Source organism: Aquarana catesbeiana, linkage group LG02 (assembly GCF_042186555.1).
Source record: "Aquarana catesbeiana isolate 2022-GZ linkage group LG02, ASM4218655v1, whole genome shotgun sequence".
NCBI classification, from domain to species: domain Eukaryota; kingdom Metazoa; phylum Chordata; class Amphibia; order Anura; family Ranidae; genus Aquarana; species Aquarana catesbeiana.
This window is the reverse complement of record NC_133325.1, coordinates 397,740,793-397,759,403: the sequence shown is the minus strand read 5'-3', so window position 1 is coordinate 397,759,403 and position 18,611 is coordinate 397,740,793. Positions and strand designations below refer to the sequence as shown.

At 40.2% G+C, this 18,611-nt stretch overlaps 1 protein-coding gene across 1 annotated transcript in view; it reads right to left on the bottom strand.

Moving 5' to 3' along the window:
- The window catches only part of TBX4 (T-box transcription factor 4), a 245,895-nt gene that overhangs the window by 206,651 nt on the left and 20,633 nt on the right, over positions 1-18,611 (bottom strand). The window contains exon 2 of the mRNA XM_073617960.1: positions 16,937-17,092. Within this exon, the coding sequence (XP_073474061.1) occupies positions 16,937-17,089 (153 nt within the window). The 5' untranslated portion in view covers positions 17,090-17,092. The remainder of the gene's footprint in view (positions 1-16,936; positions 17,093-18,611) is intronic.

Genomic DNA, 18,611 nt, shown 5'->3' with positions numbered 1-18,611 from the left:
CAAACTATAACTATATAAATTTATATTTTTAAAGTTAATGTCTTTCAATAAACTGATTTCTAGTGATGATACATGCTTTGTGCATATGACATTAAATTTCACTGCAAACAAAGCAATTAATAAATAAACAGTTTCTTGTTTAATAAAAGATTTCATTAGCTATTAAATCTGACATTCATTAATGATCAAAAGTCAACTAGACATAGTTGGGTGGTTGGCTGTGCAGCTAGTTCCATCTGCCTTCTGGAATCTGCAGCTTACTCTGGGCTGACAGAATATACATAGATTCTACCCATTAAAGTGTACCTCCCATTTTCCTGACATAGTAGCCTCCAAAGACCCATGAAATGTGTTGATGGTGTGTTTTAACCTGTTTGTATGATCAATAAATATCAACCTTCCCGAAGAATCTACTTGGAAACACATTTATATTTAATAAGTGCCTCTGTTGACCACACTTTGGTTCTATTTTGGGGCCTCATCCCCTTTATCATAGCCCTTAGACATAGTTGGGTGATTGGATGTGCAGCTGGTTCCATCTACCCTGTGGAACATGTAAGACTTGAGTGCTCCATAAAACAAAAAAATTCTGTGCAAAACAAATTCCTGCTCATGTCAATAGAGATACGAGTGAGAAAAAGCAGTTTGGTGCTAATGCTTTTTATCTAAAGGGGAACAATATCAATCAGGGTATTTTTTAACCTTTTTGGTTGACTGTTACCCATGAAAGCAGCTGCTTGGGTTGAGGGTCTCCTATTGAAATGAGATTGTCATTATTGCTTATGAGTAGCTGTAGAAATGCATAAAGATAAAAATGAGAAAGCTGCTAATAGAGTAAATGTGCGATTATATAAAATGGAGAGCAAATGGGAACAGAAGAAGTGATTTCTTTATATACTTTACAGGAGAATAAAAGATGAAACATGATTGATCACCACAGGCAACTTCTTGTTTGTCCATATTTTGTTTTGTCCAGTTTTTTTTTTTTTTTTTTAATGAATATCCCCCATAGTGCTAAATGACAGATTATCTCTGATTTGCTTGGTGAACTGGTGAAGGTCAGCAATTGTGAGTGGGGGATCCATACTTGGGTAGAATTCTAGAAGCCATCACTTTGGTGACTAAACCTCCCTATGAATAAACTCTTAGAAATGTCATCATCTCTAGTAATGTTCATTTTGATCAAATTGGTTATATTTGTATAAATATTAAATAAAGATATACTGTATTCAATACATTTTTATTTCAATGGCAGTGCAAAAGACCTGGGACCTGATCTACTAAAAGTGAAAGTACCCTGCACAGGGTTTCTAAAAACAAACAAAACTACCTGTGCCAGTCTGTATGTTGTACCCCATGCCTTGCTGGCATCACCAGCCAGAGCTCAAAATCTGAGGAAAATGTTTATGAAGAGGGGCAGGAACACAATGGGTAAGGAGCTTGTAACTTTGTTCCTGGAAACTGTTAGAGAACGAGGATCAATGTGAAAGTAAAATTGCTTGCCTAATCTGGGAGTTTGTAGATGTAATTTGTGACTCCAATTCCCACTTGCAAATAAAAGAAGGGACATAGTTATCTGGGAGTCCAGTTAATAATTTGTAAACTGCCAAAAGTACATGTGTAGCAGGTAGCTGATTCTGACAAAATGACTCGAAGTGTAAAGCCCCATACAGACTATTAGATTTTCTGCAGATTTTTGTCTTCAGATTTACCAAAACCATATAATATGAGGTCAAACCTTAAGAGTTTCAATTTGTATGCAATCAGGCAGACCCTTGCACTACATGGTTTTGGTAAATCTGAAGACAAAAATCTGCAGAAAATCTAATTGTGAGAGGTCTTGCAAACTGCATAGGAGGAGGTAGAACCCTGAGAAAATGTCTGATCTGAGTGGCAGATAGAAACCCCACAGGGGGGTGAGAGCATTGCAGGGATCTGCTATTGATCCAGCCAGTCCTGATTTAGAATACAGTTCATGATTTTTCTCTTGCACATTTGTAGGAGTCACCTAAGCTGCTTACCATCTGTGCTCACTGGAAAATCTGGGTGCCCTATCACTATTAAAAGAGGTGAAAGGGCAAGTCAATTTCTTGGAAGAGGGAAAATCCTATGCACTACACTAAAGCCGCATACACACGGGCGGACTTTTCGATTGGACTGAGGTCAGACAGACTTTCCAGCGGACTTTCAACGGACTTTTGACGGACTTTTTAACAAACAGACTTGCCTACACACGATTACACCAAATTCCGACGGATTCGTACGTAATGACGTATACCGGACTAAAATAAGGAAGTTGATAGCCAGTAGCCAATAGCTGCCCTAGTGTTGGTTTTTGTCCGTTGGACTAGCATACAGACGAGCGGATTTCTGGGTCCGGCGGAGTTACGACGTAAAGATTTGAAGCATGTTCCAAATCTAAAGTCCGTCAGATTTGCGACTGGAAAAGTCAGCTGAAGGTCCGGTGAAGCCCACACACGATCGAATTGTTTGCCGGATTTGGTCCGTCGGCGTCCGTCGGACAAGTCTGGTCGAAAAGTCCGACCGTGTGTACGCTGCATAAGAATAGGCCCAATCGTTGGATAAGATGTTAAAGTTTGCTGGGTACTAGGTAGTGACCATGCCAACATAGAAATTAGTATAGGAGTACTGACTTGTTCCACAGAGATGTAGGCAAAATTTTGAACAGGAAGTTACAGCACCATACCAATGGGTTAAAGTTCAAAATTAAGTTTATTCCAAATATTAATTGGGTACAATAACCAATGTGTTTCTGGGGGCTAACATCACTCTCTTCATTAGGGCTAAAATTTAACATAAAAAGTTGAAATAAATAACAAAAGAAGAAGTAAAAAGATACTCCTTGAACAATCATGACATGACATATATGCATATGAGTGTATATAAATATCGATAATAATAATAAAAAATAAATAAATTCATGACATAAACCTATACAATTAAAATATAGGGGTTAAAATAGCTAATGAAATTCATGATAATTGAGTAGTATAGTAATAGTTTAAAAAAAGGGCATATGCTCAGTGTATCCACTGGGGTTGTTACATATCTGTCATTGTAATAAAGTGTATGCCCTGTAAATTTCCTAATTTATACTATAGTTCCCATAGCCTAATATTTCATATTGAAGCATCACTTTCAGTTTCTATTAACATAAAGTGTAAAACACCATTTCCAATCACTATAGGAGGTTTATGGGGCACACCATTTATTGCAATGTGTCAGGGCTGGGCTCAGCCCTTCCTTCTCTGAGCCAGCTCCCATCTCTCTCCACAGTTACTCAGCTGTTGATGATTCTGCTCGCCAGTCCTGCCTACTTGAGCCGTCCAGTCCAGAAAAGCTCTGCCTTCGCCTTGGTCACATCACATCACATCTTTGCTTTCTGAGAGAGCCTTGACCTGGGCAAACCCTCTATGGGAGATGCAAAAACCTGTTGTCTTGAGTTACCCTGAGTTTGTGGCTCCGTTTAAAAGGGTATTTGACGTTCCTGCACGCTCCACTTCTGCTGCCAAATGCCTCATGTCCATCGAAGAGTTTGAGAACTGTTGCCAACTACGCCATTGAGTTCTGTACTTTGGTAGCAGAGGTTGCGTGGAACAATGAGGCCCTAAGAATGTAAGGGCTGACACCTTGTCACAACAATTTTCCTCCAATTCCAAGTTGGAGTCGGTTCCTGTGATTCCTCCTGATCGTATCCTGGCTACGGTTCGCACCAGTATCACTTCTCTTTTGGGTGACAAAATTCTTGCTGCTCAGGTCCATGCTCCTCCTGAGAAACCTTGTGACCGCTGCTTTGTCCCAGAGAGTCTCCGTACTGCTCCATACTTACCATTCGCCCAAGGCAGCTGGCCACCCTGGGAAGAATCAACTCGTTTGGGCCATTTCCCAACAATTCTGGGGGCCTAAGTGCTGATGTAACTGCCTTCGTACCTGCCTGTTCCGTGTGTGCTCCACAACACCTTCCAGTGGGCCTCCTACAACCCATACCCAATGGAGAGAGGCCCTGGACCCACCTATCTATGGATTTCATTGTGGAGTTACCCAACTCCCAAGGCAACACTGTTATCCTTATGGTGGTTGACCAGTTCTCAAAGATGTGCCATTGTATTCCACTTAAGAAGTTGCCCACTTCTAAGGAACTGGCTTCCATTTTTGCTTGGGAGAACTTTCGCTTACATGGGCTACCCAAGGTGATTGTCTCGGACAGGGGTAGTCAGTTTGTGTCCCGGTTCTGGCGAGCCTTTTGTACACAGTTGGGAATTCAGCTTGCTTTTACCTCTGCATATCACCTGCAGTCTAATGGGGCCGCAGAACCAGCCAATCAGTCCTTGGAGCAATTTCTGACCATCATAACAACTGGTCATACCTATTACCATGGGCAGAGTTTGCTCACAACAGTGCTTTAAATTCTGCTTCCCGATTGTCCCCGTTTATGGCGAATTATGGTTTCCAACCTTCTATGTTTGTTTGTTCCCAAGAGTATTCCTGCATTAGAGGAGCATCTCCGTGGTCTACGTTCCACTTGGGCACAAGTCCAGGAGGCTTTGCGTCATGCTAATGATAGGTACAGACTCCATGCTGACCGCAGACTCCTGCCTGCGCCTTCCTACCAAGTTGGGGACAGGGTCTGGCTGTCCTCTCCCAACCTCTGACTTTGTGTTTCCTCACTGAAGTTCGCACCTCGGTTTATTGGGCCTTTCTGTATTCTTCGCAGGATTAACCCAGTGGCTTACGCATTAGACCTTTCTTCTAATATGCGTATTTCAAATGTATTTCATGTCTCCTTATTAAAACCTTTGGTCTGAAACCGCTTTACCACCTCGGTGCCACATCCTCACCCTGTACAGGTTGAGAACCATGAGGAGTATGAAGTACAGTCCATTGTTGACTCCCGTAGGTTCCGTGGGTGCATAGAGTACCTGGTGCATTGGAAAGGGTACGGCCCGGAAGAACACTCTTGGATCTCATCCTCGGACGTACATGCCCCTGTCCTCCTCCGTGAATTTCCATAGACATTTTCCCCTCAAGCCTGGTGGTCCTCTGAGGGGGAGGGGTCATTGAGGAAGGTGTACTGTCAGGGCTGGGCTCAGCCCTTCCTTCTTTCAGCTGGCCGCTCAGCTGTTGGCTAATTGCCAGCTCCCATCTCTCTCCACAGTTACTCAGCTGTTGATGATCCTGCTCGTCAGTCCTGCCTACTTGAGCTGTCCAGTCCAGAAGAGCTCTGCCTTCGCCTTGGTCACATCACAAGAAACTATCTCCTGCATTCCTGTTTAAAGACTGGCATTGCTGACATCCCTTCTAGCTCCAGATCCTGCTTGCTGTTCCAGTACTTTGATCCCTGACTTCTGGCTTGGCTGATTATTCGTTCCGGTTACTGAACTTTGGCTATGTTTTGACTACGTTTGTTCTTTTTACTTTTATTATTAAACAAGTGTGATTTAACTGTACTTCTGTCTTGGTCTGATTTCATGGTTTCTGACACAATGATAGATATGTAATGATCATTAACCCCAGTGTATTCACTGGGAAATATTTCATATTGATGAACCTTTTTTCACAATTATTATCCCCTTATTTTTTTTAAAACTGTATTTATGGACACATGCTAGCATATATGTCTGTTTGATTGTTTATTTATTCAAACACATGTCATGAATGTATCTTAGTTTTTATCTTCTATTATTTTTAGTTATTGATATTTATATACACCCTTTTGTATGTATGCCATAGCACACACATCTCACTTTTCAGTTTCCGTGGTTACAATAAGATATGCACTTTAGCACATACAGTACATATCACTTCCCAGTATCCATGGTACTATAGAGATCTCTACTTCAACACAGAAACATTACTTCCTAATATCCATGTCACCAGTAAGGATGAGGCTTGGATTTTTTGAATCTTGTTAGTTCAAAATTCATGGTCCTAGAAAAATTTGTATGCTGATATATTTTTTTTCTCACACCAGAATACACTACATGGCTCCTCAACAATGATCAGCTGGCTTAGAAGAGCCAATAATGAGCTTTTGGATAAGCCAACAATTTACTATAAAAGGGGGGCTCAGAACAGCCATGGCGCAAGTGTTGAATGGTGTTGAAGATCCATAGGGAATTATCAGGATCAGTTACTAAATCCACCCCATTTGATGCCTTTTTAGTGGTTCTTTTTATCCAGGGGATTTTTTTGTCTTTTTTTTCTTGTTGATTTACCCACTTCAGCCCTGGAAGGATTTGCCCCCTTCCTGACCAGGTCATTTTTTGCGATACGGCACTGTGTCGCTTTAACTGACAATTGCGCGGTCATGTGACGCTGTACCCAAACAAAATTGACATCCCTTTTTTTCCTACAAATAGAGTTTTCTTTTGGGGGTATTTAATCACCTCTGCGGTTTATATTTTATGCTCTATAAACTTTTTAAGAAGTTTCAGGTACTCAAAGAACAGCATATTGTTGCATTGTTTGAAAAAAATAAAAGCTATTTGCAGGAACAGTGTGCTCCTAAACCACCACACAATATATTACCCATATTCACCATACCTGAATTAATTAATGTTACGGCATACACCAGGCTTTTTCTCTGTACATAAAACTGTCCTGCTGCTGGCTGATTTTTCACTGCTTTGCTCTGATTTGAGTCATTCTCAAAGCTGTGGTGGGGCTGTGTAATGTGGGGGGGGCTGTGTAATGTGTGGGGGGCTGTGTAATGTGCAAGGGAGCTGTGTAATGTGCAGGGGGCTGTGTAATGCCCAGGGGGTCTGTTTAATGCGCAGGGGGGCTGTGTAATGTGCAAGGGGCTGTGTAATGTGCAGGGGAGCTGTGTAATGTGCAGGGGCTGTGTAATGTGCAGGGGGGCTTTGTAATGTGCAGGGGGGCTGTGTAATGTGCAGGGGGTTTTGAAATGCGGGGGCTGTGCAATGTGTGGGGGGAGGTGCACCCGTGCACCTGCGCAGTGCGAGTAAACAGACCCGGTTACGTCAGACGCCGCCAGCAGCGGTGTGCATCTGACTTCCGGGTTGGGGAGCTCTTCTAGCGGTCCCATTCGGGACCGCGCGTTGAGCCTCAATGGATGCTTCTGCTGGGCTGCCTTATGTGATCCTTCTCCCTTTCAAGGTCGGTTGCCCAATGGCTGTGGACTTCTTCACCCTTTGTCATCTCTACACCTTGTTCTATCCCTTTACTCTGCATGTTATCTTGGGCTGGTTACTCTACTGTGATGAGCCTTATCATCCCACACATTCTCTCCTTGTCCCTCCCATTGCATTGATCTCTTTCCTTCTGTATGCTGTTTCTCTTTCTGGTGTTCACTGATTCTGGTCAGAATCTTTGGTCTTTTCCTTTTCTATACCTTCTGCTCCCTGTTCCTAATTCCTTTCCTTTACTCTCCTGCTCCACTCCCCTCTGCTGTCCACTGACCTTCAGAGGTTTCACATCATAACCCTTTTTTATATTACAGATCTGGTGGTTACCTGGGAGTCCCACTTATGGTACATGGGTTTGCTTCTTTGCATCCCCAAATCTGATTGTCCAATTTTATTTCTTGGGACCAATCTCAATTACCTACCAATATTATACTTGATATTTGAGCTAAGCAGCCCATGCAGTATCATTGACTAGCCAATGTGTTGGTGAGTGCCCACTGGCTTATACAATTATTTTAATGTTGTACGTCCTCACTACCCGATGTCCAGGTTGGTTTGGGATATTCCATCTTTCCCCCCCCTTCCACCCTCCCCTTTCTTCCCACCTTCCCTTTCCCCCCTCCCCTTTTTCCCTCCCCCTCTTGGCAGCCCCCCTCCCCCCCTTCCCACCCCACCTTCCAATCTTCCCTACCCGGTTTTCCCTCCTCCTCCCCTTGGCCTGCCTCCCCTCTCCCTTCCTCCCTCCCCTTCTCCTCTCCCCCCTTTTCCCTCCCCTTCCCTCCTCCTCCCCCTGTTTCCCCCCCCCCCCTTTTTCCCTCCTCCTATCCCTCTTCCCTTCCCTCTTCCCCCTTCCCACCTCCCGGTCCATTACCTCTCCCCCCCTCCCCCCCTTTTCCCCTCCCTTCCCTTCCCTTTCCCTCCCTTCCCTCCCCCCCTTGTTTCCCCTCCGGCCTCCCCTCCCACATCAATCCCCCTCCTTTCCATCCCTCTGTCACCTTCTCTTCTCCTTCCCTTCCCCTCTTCCCTTTTCCCCATCACATCACCTTCCCTGCCTTGACATCCATTCATTCCACCCGGGTGAGCACTTCCCCAACCTTTTTTACTTTGTAAGTTGTAATTCCCTTACATATATTATTTATTTAACCAGAAATTGTCCATAATCCCCCGTGTCTGCCGTGGGGGGATTTGTGTGGGGTTCTACTATCCCTTCCAATCCGTTTGAGTTGGTGAGCCAGTCTTTTATTTTGTTACTACTTTGTATGGTGTTTATTACCTCTGCTTGCTGTCTTTGTTCAATTTTGTCTAAATTAAAGTTTATTGTTTTAGACCTATCCCTCCTGAAGAAGCGGTCTTAACCGCGAAACCGGTTGAGGAACCGTCTTAGATACCCCTCTCCACAAGAAATCTTACGGTTATACCTGTTTATGCTTGTGCTAAGTGTGGTGTATTAATTTGTTTTAGCATTCTATGTATGTATTTTTTGGCAAATGTGTTTTGTAATTTTTAAAGTTAATACGTTTTTTATATAATTTCCCTGAATTATTTGTTACTAACGGGTGCCGAGATAGTCCCAACTCCCCACTCATAGGGGTGCACGTGTGGTTAGGCAAGTAACAGCAACTGCCTCCACCCCTATGATTCTTAGTCGTTCCAACCGGGATGATGACACTGATTATTGAATTGTATCATTATTGATTTAATTGAGGCTATACTCACCTCCACATCTGGACTCAAATGAAGGTGTAGAACCATCTCAAGGATGATCAGAAGAAATGGACAGCACCTGAGTTAAATATATGAGTTTCACAGCAAAGGGTCTGAATACTTAGGACCATGTGATATTTCATTTTTCCTTTTTTAATAAATCTGCAAAAATGTCAACAAATCTGTGTTTTTCTGTCAATATGGGGTGCTGTGTGTACATTAATGAGGAAAAAAATGAACTTAAATGATTTTAGCAAATGGCTGCAATATAACAAAGAGTGAAAAATTTAAGTGGGTCTGAATACTTTCCGTTCCCCACTGTAATTACCATGGAAAGAAAGTACATGTAATGTTTTTGGCTGAATATATGCTCCCCTTCAGCAATAAAATGCAGCATATCAAAGAATCAAAGAGGGATTTCACTACTATTTAATCCTAAATACTGTAAATACAACCAACTAATTTATCAACTGCATTTTCTAGTGCTGCTCTTTTTTTAAAAAAATCAATATTTAAATCTTAAAATAGAATGTCTTTTTTTATGCAATCTTGTCCTAAAGATCTGGTCAAATACTTTACAATGCCCTGCCAGATGGTATATTTATGTTGGTTGATTTTAAAGAAAGCTCAAGTTTAAAAAGGCAAATATCGTAAAACAGATTGTTGAATGTAACCCTAACTTACAACTGAAGCTCTGTTAAAAGAAGAATCAGGGGAAGATATTAAGTGAAAAGACAGCACAACCTGCATGCAGAAAACAAAAAATGCTTGTGATGTTAGCACAGCCAACATTATTTGAGAAAGTGTTGTGCCCAACTTGAAACATGTCAGAATAGAATTTGTTCCAGTTGGTTATTTTAGTAAGGGAAGATTTTTTTCCATATTGGTGTGCAGCATTCCTTTAGCTGATACAAGTGACAGTCAATATTATTGTTGATAAATGCACTAATAAATGCACTAATTTCCAGGCTGCACATACAAATTGATGTAATCAATTTCTGGTGGTAAGCTCTCCTGGATTATTTAGAAGAATGCCCTGCTTATTAGCAAATGTCTTTAATTAATATGAATGCATTGTCAATAGATTTATCCATATTAATTATACTTTAATAAATTAGATTTATTGATAGCAAAGATAACTTCTATTTTGAAAAGATTGTAATGCCTAGCTGAATGACAATTGGTTTACCAAAGCACTCTGTATCATAAACAACTGGCATTGTTTTTTTTTTAAATAAAATACAGTTTTCACCATTTTCCATCCTATGCTGTATATCAGCATTGCTGTTAGAGGGTGGAGGTTCGAGTGATCTTGCCCTTCACACCTTGTGAATGAATACATTTGTACATCATCTTTTACTCTGGAGTGTGGCATCACCTTTTTTTCTACAATTCTTATCCTACAATGTTTGTGATTTACTTATTTACATCAAAATAAACATTTTTGCAAAGTTATATTAATGTTCACAGCTTAGCATTAGCACATATTAGTAAACTGTCTAATTTTCTTTTGTGCATTTTCTTTTTTTTTTTTTTTTTTTTTTACAGAATTGTTGCTACTAACAAGATTTTCTGCAATGAAAATAGTAAAAACCCAGTTTCAAGGTTTTACAGTGATGTATTTTGTAGCCGATGTACCACTGACTACCAATTGTATCATTATAAATAGTGTCTGAATAATATTAGCTTTACCAATGATCACTTAAATATCTTTATTTCATTAAAGGGGCACTACAGCTTCAGGTTCCTTTTTTTTAAATAACAAACATGTCATACTTAACTCCACCGTGCAGTTGGATTTGCACAGAGTGGCCCCGATCCTCTTCTTCTGGTGTCCCTAAGCAGCGCTCATGGCTCCTCGGGTGTCCTGAAGGAGAAGCGCTCTCCTTCGGGACACCCATGTGGGGGCGCTCCCGTGTCCTGCTGCTGCGTCTATTGACACAGACATCAGGACTAGGCCCACCCCACCCCACCCACGGCTGCCACGTCATTGAATTTGATTGACAGCAACCGGAGCCAATGGCTGCGGCGGTGCTATCAATCTGTCCAATCAGGACCAAAGACACTGCCTGTAGATGGTGTGCTCGTCCACGTCGCGGGAAAGAACGGGTTCAGGTAAGTAAAATGGGGGCTCTGGGGGGCTGGTGCTCTACAAGAGGTTTTTCACCTTAATGCATAGAATGCATTAAGGTGAAAAACCTCAAGGGTTAACAACCCCTTTAAATTATGATACTTTAGAAATTGCAATTGTAGATTGTCAGGCAAAACATGTGAGGCTACTATGTTTGAGAAACACATGAATCATGGGCATTAAAATTCTTTGTTTTCAAGCTTTTTTCACCCTTACTTTCCATGTGCTATTCATAGTACAAAGAAGCAACACAATGTAAAACAGAAACAAAACATAAATACAAAAAGACATACATTTATGACAGAAGTGCACACATAAGAGGCATACATAAAACCAACATATGTACAAAAACTCCTATTGTGATCTACATATATGACTCTCTACAGCAGTGGTGTCAAACTCAATTTCATTGTGAGCCGCATCAGCATTATGATTGCCCTCAAAAGGTCGGTTGAATCTGTAAGATTAGATGTCCAATGCATCCCCTCCCCTTACATTAGATTTCAAGAGCCACCCCACCATCAGAAGTTGAGTCCCCCACTCTCCCTTACATCACAGTGCAACCCCCTTTCCTTATGCTGCTGCTGGGAAGAAGCTGGTGCAAAATCTGGTGTAGCTCTGCATAAAAATCAGCTTCCAGGTTTTTATGTCAAAGCCTAACTGAACAAGCTGAAGTTAGAAATGGATTGGCTACCATGCACAGCTACACCAGATTTTACACTTCTCAGTTTTAGTAAATCAACCCCTCTGCTTGCATTTGCAGCATTTATTTTTGAACTATAACACAACCTTTCCCTGTTTATCTGCCTCAAACATTTCCCCTTAACCGCAATGTATTTATTGAAGAGCTAACATTTCCTGCAGTAACTAATAAAAAGCTGAGGCTCCCACAACTATGTTTGCTTTTTAATGGAGATCTTTGACAAGACCTGTGCATAGGACATTATTGTACGTTTAACAAACAGAGTCGAGATCCTGATGATCACGGCTGATCTCTCAGGTGTGCCAGTTCATGAAGCTGAGATGAGGAGTGGATAACATGTTCTTTACTTCTCATCACAGGACACACCCTTCTGTCATTCACTTTTACACAGATGACCAGTTTATGAAGGTGAGCTCTGAAGATCTCATTGGCCATCTCTGTAAAATATCTCCTCCCAGATTCACCAGCTCAGAGGTGGAGAATCTGGGTGAGAAGCTGCAATGTGAGGAAGGAGGCTTCTTTCTTCCTAATATCAGCAACAGCAAGCTTAAAGCGGAAGTAAACCCATCCATAAAACTGTTTCATTTCCGGCACGTGCCGGAAATGTAACACTCCCATTGGTTGTGCTCTCAACCAAACTGTCAAGCCATCCAATGGCTGGTGTCATAACTGATCACATGTGCAGCATCATGGCAGTTGTAGATTAAACAGAGGCAAAGATGGCAGCTTCCTTGGCTGAAAACGATAGGGGGGTTTACTTACACTTTAAAGATTGATACAAATAATAGCTATATATGTTTATGTGTGTGTGTATATATGTTTTATATATAATATATATATTTACTATATATATATATATATATATATATATATATATATATATATATATATATATATATATATATATATAATATACACATAGCACAAACACACACATACAGTATAGTTATAATGTATATTCTTTTAGGACCCATTCCCATCTGAGCAATGCACAATTCTTGCCACAATTCCAAATTGCTGTAAAAATTGTGTCAAAATGCACAATGTGCTTTTGGGTGCCATTCATTGTTAATGGCACCCCAAATGCAGTTAGCAGACATGCATTTTGCCACACATTCTGTCATTTGACAAATACACTACCAACGTGCCAAAATGCGCATTAAAAAATGCACAATGCTTTATGCCCAAAAAATGTTCAGTTTGGCTTTTTGGGCCTTTTTTGTGCGCATTTTTGGTACGATTTTTGGTGCACTTTTTTGCTGCTTTTTTTGACACACACATTTTGTCTTGTTTTTTAAAACGCATTTTAGCACATTTTTTATGTGCATTTTGGTGCTTTTTTTCAGCTGTATTCTGGCTCATTTTTTTACCTGCCTTTTTGTGTGCATTCTGGAAACACTTGTAAAATGCATGATATGCTTGCGGTGCCATTAATTGTTAATGGCACCCCAAAAGTGGCTAGCAAATGTGCTATTTGTCAAAATACGCATGAAAAGCAAATCAATGTTCACATTAAAAAAAGTGTCAAACTACATGCTAAAATAAGTGCCAAAATGTGCAATACAAACTATACCAAAATGCGTGTTAAAATAACCTGTGCCAAAATGTGCGCTAAAGAAACAAAATGTGTTTAAAAAAGTGCCAGTGCTTATTATTTTCCTATAATTACACGGTCTTTTTAACTTTGGTGTTCTCAGAGGAAAAACTTCTCCTCTCTTCTCCTTCAGAGAACAAATGTTCTTTGCTTCATAAACAGGATGCCAGAGGAGAAGATTTTTCTCTGAGAACTGCTGAGAACTGAAATGAGATCATTTATCTCATGTTTGATAAATTTACACCACTGGCTTGAATGTTGTAAATGGAAAAACAGAAAAAAAGACATGAATATCACCTCAATCTCAACATTTACTTCAATAAGCTCTGAGGCCTGAGGCACATAACAGTTATGGCCTCATTTGTGCTGGACTAATACATATTGCAACACAAATAAAACAGTTGGCATACATCTTGGCCAAATCTCTGAAGTACATGCTTAGAAGGAACAACTGATTGACATTAGCTCCCTCCCACTAGTCCTTCAACTGACCAGTGAGTCAGTCAGTGGGCCAGTGCCCATTGTTTAGGTTGTTGCTGGACTCCTTATGCTATTCTAACTATGTCAGGCCCTGTAACACAAATTGCTTCTGGACAACAGCATTTACAATGGCAATCTGAATCCTCAAAAGTGTTCAGACAGCATGCTTGACTGGCCAGCTTCACCTGACCTATACCCCCCCCCCCCCAAACTACATCAGGAGAGCTCACATGATTAATGCTGTAGCATTGGCTATTTAACCCAGTTTAAACACTCCACTAGAGGCAGCACTAAATCCCTTTGTGAGAAAAACAATGATTTACATATACTGTATATCATGAAAAATCACAATTTTTCTCACAAAGGGATTTAGTGCTTCCTCTATTGGAGTGTTTGAATTTTATGTTTACTTTACCAAAACATCGGGCTAGCAGCTTTGTCCCTTATATGTCAAAGGAGTTACAAGGGCGGTCTTTTCTATCATATTTTTATATCTAACCCAGTTGCTGAGGTAGGTCAAATTTCTCGGAGGCAGATACAATTTTTTTGCAAAATTTCACCAACGTGGATTTAATTTAGTGTTCTTTGCATTTGTGTTTTGTTTGTTGACTTGGTCAATATGTATACCATGAAACCTCATGGCAAAGAACTCTCTGAGGATCTGAAAAAAAGAATTGTTGCTCTACATAAAGATGGCCTAGGCTATAAGAAGATTAGAGTCCCAATACGGGGTGATTGGCGCTGTTCCACTAAACCTCGTCTGATGTGCAGAAACTAGTGAGGTGTATCAAGTAAAAAATGTGAATAAATAAAAACTGAACATAAATTATTATATATGTAGGAATGATGAAATTACAAACGTGTGGAAAAAACTATTCTTTGTATATATGCAAAAAATGCCCACATATATATAAAGTGCAGCGTGTATTATCACCTTACTAGATTAGAGGTGATCAAAAACAAAACATTATAGGTTGGTATAAAGAAAGTGGTATGAATTCCCAAAAAACCTTCAGAAAATCCTTGAAAAAATAGCGTAAATATGTGCATAAAAAAGCGTAAATATGTGCATAAAAAAGTGCTAAAATATATAAATAAGAACCTTATAATCATAGATGCGCATAAAAGTGTTTAGAAATAAATCATTAAATCATCAGTCCAAAAAATGTCCCAAAAGAAAAAAGAAAAAAAAAAAAAAAAGTCCATAGAACGTTCTTCCTAAAGTGCAAATAGTAAGTCTCTTCAAACATCTAGCAGTACTCTTAGTGTTGTAAACTCTTCCAGCCTTCCTATCCTGCAGCAATGGTCCCTGGTGACAGTCCTCCGTTCGGATCTCCACTCCTGGAATCCCGATCAGTTTCAGTCACTCCCCGCAGACACATCCATATAAAACAAGAATGAGCCCCATCGCGTGAATCCGTAAAAAAACTTAGCTTTATTAAAAATATTAAAGGAAGCAAACAGTGCTCCGCTGACTGGTTAGCAGTCAAACAAAGTGTAGTGAAGGCAGCGCGGTGCGGCGTGTGTTCCACCGCTCGCTGCACACCCGGAAGTAAAGCAAAAGGACAAGACGTATGCGTATCACGTGGCCACGCCTTACGCGTTTCATCATCAAGACGTCATCTGAGGCGCGGCCTTCTTGGTACTCCATACGTCTTATATGTACGATGGAGGCGCCAAACACTTTTTATGACAATACCATGAATATAAGCCTTTAAAATTAGCACTTTTGATTTCTCCCATAGACTTTTATAGGGTGTTCCGCGGCATTCGAATTTGCCGCGAACACCCCAAATTATTCGCTGTTCGGCGAACTTACGAACAGCCAATGTTCGAGTCAAACATGAGTTCGACTCGAACTCGAAGCTCATCCCTAGTTTTGAAATATAGTATCCACAGCGGATAAGTACCGAGGAACTTTCACACTGCACTAGCACTTTGTACGTTTAAATTCTTTCCCCTCCCGGGAACACTTGTCATGAACACTTGTAAATTTCACGGAAGATAATGCCTTCCATCCAGATATAACCACCACTATTTTCCAGGGTTCATGGCCATTATTATCCTTTTCAATCAATCTGAGGATTGATCCTGGTTTGCCTGTGTATGTGTGTTTGTGAGGGATATGTAAGGTGCGATCAAGGAATGGTGGCCACCAGTGTCCTATTAAGACCTTAAGTCTTTTTAATATGTGTTGGAGATAGTTGTAATTTTTTCACCAAGTTTTTGTAATAGTTTTTCTAAATGGATAATCAATAAATGATCAATAGTTTTTCCACTGGTCTGTCCTCCTTGAAGAATTGCTTTGTGGTCTTCACAATTTTTTATGGTACCATGAATATAAGCCTTTAAAATTAGCACTTTTGATTTCTCCCATAGACTTTTAAAGGGTGTTCCGTGGCATTCGAATTTGCCGCGAACACCCCAAATTGTTCGCTGTTCAGTGAACTTGCGAACAGCCAATGTTTGAGTCCAACATGAGTTTCACTCGAACTCAAAGCTCATCCCTAGTTGTCACATAAATAGATATAATAAAGTATTTACAAAAATGTGAGGGGTGTACACACTTTTGTGAGATACTGTATGTCCAATTTATTTTACTGTAAGTAGAAGAAAGGTTTGGATTACTAGATCTTTTAGGGCCAATTCACACCACGTGCAGTCCAGTGCATTTTTTTCAGCATCACAAATGCATGGAAAGTAGGTAATGTGGTTTTCAATGGCACAGTTCACACTAATGCTTGCAGTTCCAGTGTGTTCCAGTTCCAGAAAAAAAAGTAAAACATGCTGTGTTTTTCCTGCACTGAATTGTACTGGAACGCTGTAAAATGCATAAAAATGCACCAGAACACATCTAAACATCTTTATGGTATAATTAACATGTAAAAAAAATTAAAAAGCAACAGTAGAAAGATTTCAAAATGAATAAAATCATGAGGATAATTGTTCCAATGTGTCACTTGTTCTGTAAAATAACAGTTATTTCCTGCTGTGTCTTGACATAGGTAGTGAAGAACAAGCTCCACAATGGGACATAGACAGCAAAATAAATAAATAAACTTGACAGAGGTTCCTTACTCTATCCAAAACTAGAAACATTTTTGGATTTAGATTTAGTTTTTTATTCAGTCAAAATACACAATTTGGTTAGTTCTTACCTGCTCTGGATCTTGGCTCTGTGGACTGTTCAATGCGTTGCTTAGTCCAGCTACTCCCAATGCTGGTGATCCTGCTGCTGCTTCAACATGTCCAGAAGTTTGGCCTGTTGTAAACCCATCCTCACCTTCAGATAAGCTTTTCTCCTGTAGCATTTCCTTTTTAAAATAAACAGAGTAGTATTACTTTGTGCTTTTCACCTTTAAAACAATAAAATAGGTATGCAGACTTTAACTAGTGTTAAAGTTGAACACCTTCTCTATAGGAGAATGCATTTGTCTTGATGCAAGGCCAATGTAAGTCGTGTTATATGCAGTTATAGTTAACTAAATAGCATCAACGGGCCCCAGGCTTTGCCCTCAAACACCCCCAAGGGCCATGTAAGCAGTTTTATGAGTGAAGCAAACCCAAAACTGCAATAGATTTTTTTAAATCGTGCCATAAAACATGTAATATGTAGAAACTTAAGATATCATTACAAGTTGTGTAGTATTCCAACTTGGATTATCAAAAGTCCCAAAAGTCTCATAATCACATTAAAAATATAATTCAATGATAAAATATGACTTAAATACATGACACGTAATTCATTAATAACAATGTCCATCAATATAAACTTTAGAATTAAATATGAAATTAATGAAACAACAGAATAATGGACCCAGCTTAATTTTAAGAGATTTTTCTTGGTTGTTCCTGTACCAACTGCATTGGAAAAAATTAACAGAATGATTTTATGGATTTCATGTAGTTGCAGCACTTCCTGTGAATGTATTTTTACATGTTATAATATCTGTAGAGAACTTTAAGAGCATTACAATTTCATTCCAACATGGGTCAGTGCAATTTGTTACATTTACATTGCTTCTCATTGTTCCACATTTATCACAATGGGTCATAGAAAAAGTACAAAAAGTTGGGTTTCTGTGAAAAATTACTACATTCATAAATTCATACAGATACCAGTTTGGGATAATGAATACACTGCAACCAGGTGCACTTTCCTTAATGTGGCCACACCACATACTGCCCTGGGAAATACAGCTTATGTTACTGTGAATCTCAGTCTTTGTTTACAGCCTCGATCATCCGTACATCCTATTTCTTTTTTTGTATCACTTTTCTAACAGTAATCATTGTCCCCATTTATCAGTGTATATGATGTCAATTTTCCTATGACCTATGTCTCTATTTTGCCCATTAGATCCCCTAGGTATCACATGCTCTGGGTGTCTTTGCTTATCTAGCTGTCCTTGGGGTTTATTTACAAAAACTGGAGAGTGCAACATCAGGCTCACTTCTGCATAAAAACCAATCAACTTCCAGGTTTTATTGCCAAAGCTTAATTGAACAAGCTGAGGTTAGAAGCCGATTGGCTTGGTTATATAACTCTCCTCTCTTGCCATTGACTGGCCACAACTACTTCCCACCAGGGAACATAGACCCCAAGACTCATGTTTGGAATCTTGGGGCTACAGCTCAACTACATCAAGTAACCACTCCAACGGGTATTGTCCCTTTGGCTACAATAACACATTGCTCAGCAGTGACACCCATGGACCAGTGGAGGTACCGCCAGCTAGCGGCCTTTGTTCATTCTCTCCCAAAACCTATACGGCTTTTTCTGAACACCAACCAGTAGAGAAGCCTGTTTCCCATTTCTACCAAGCATTGCAA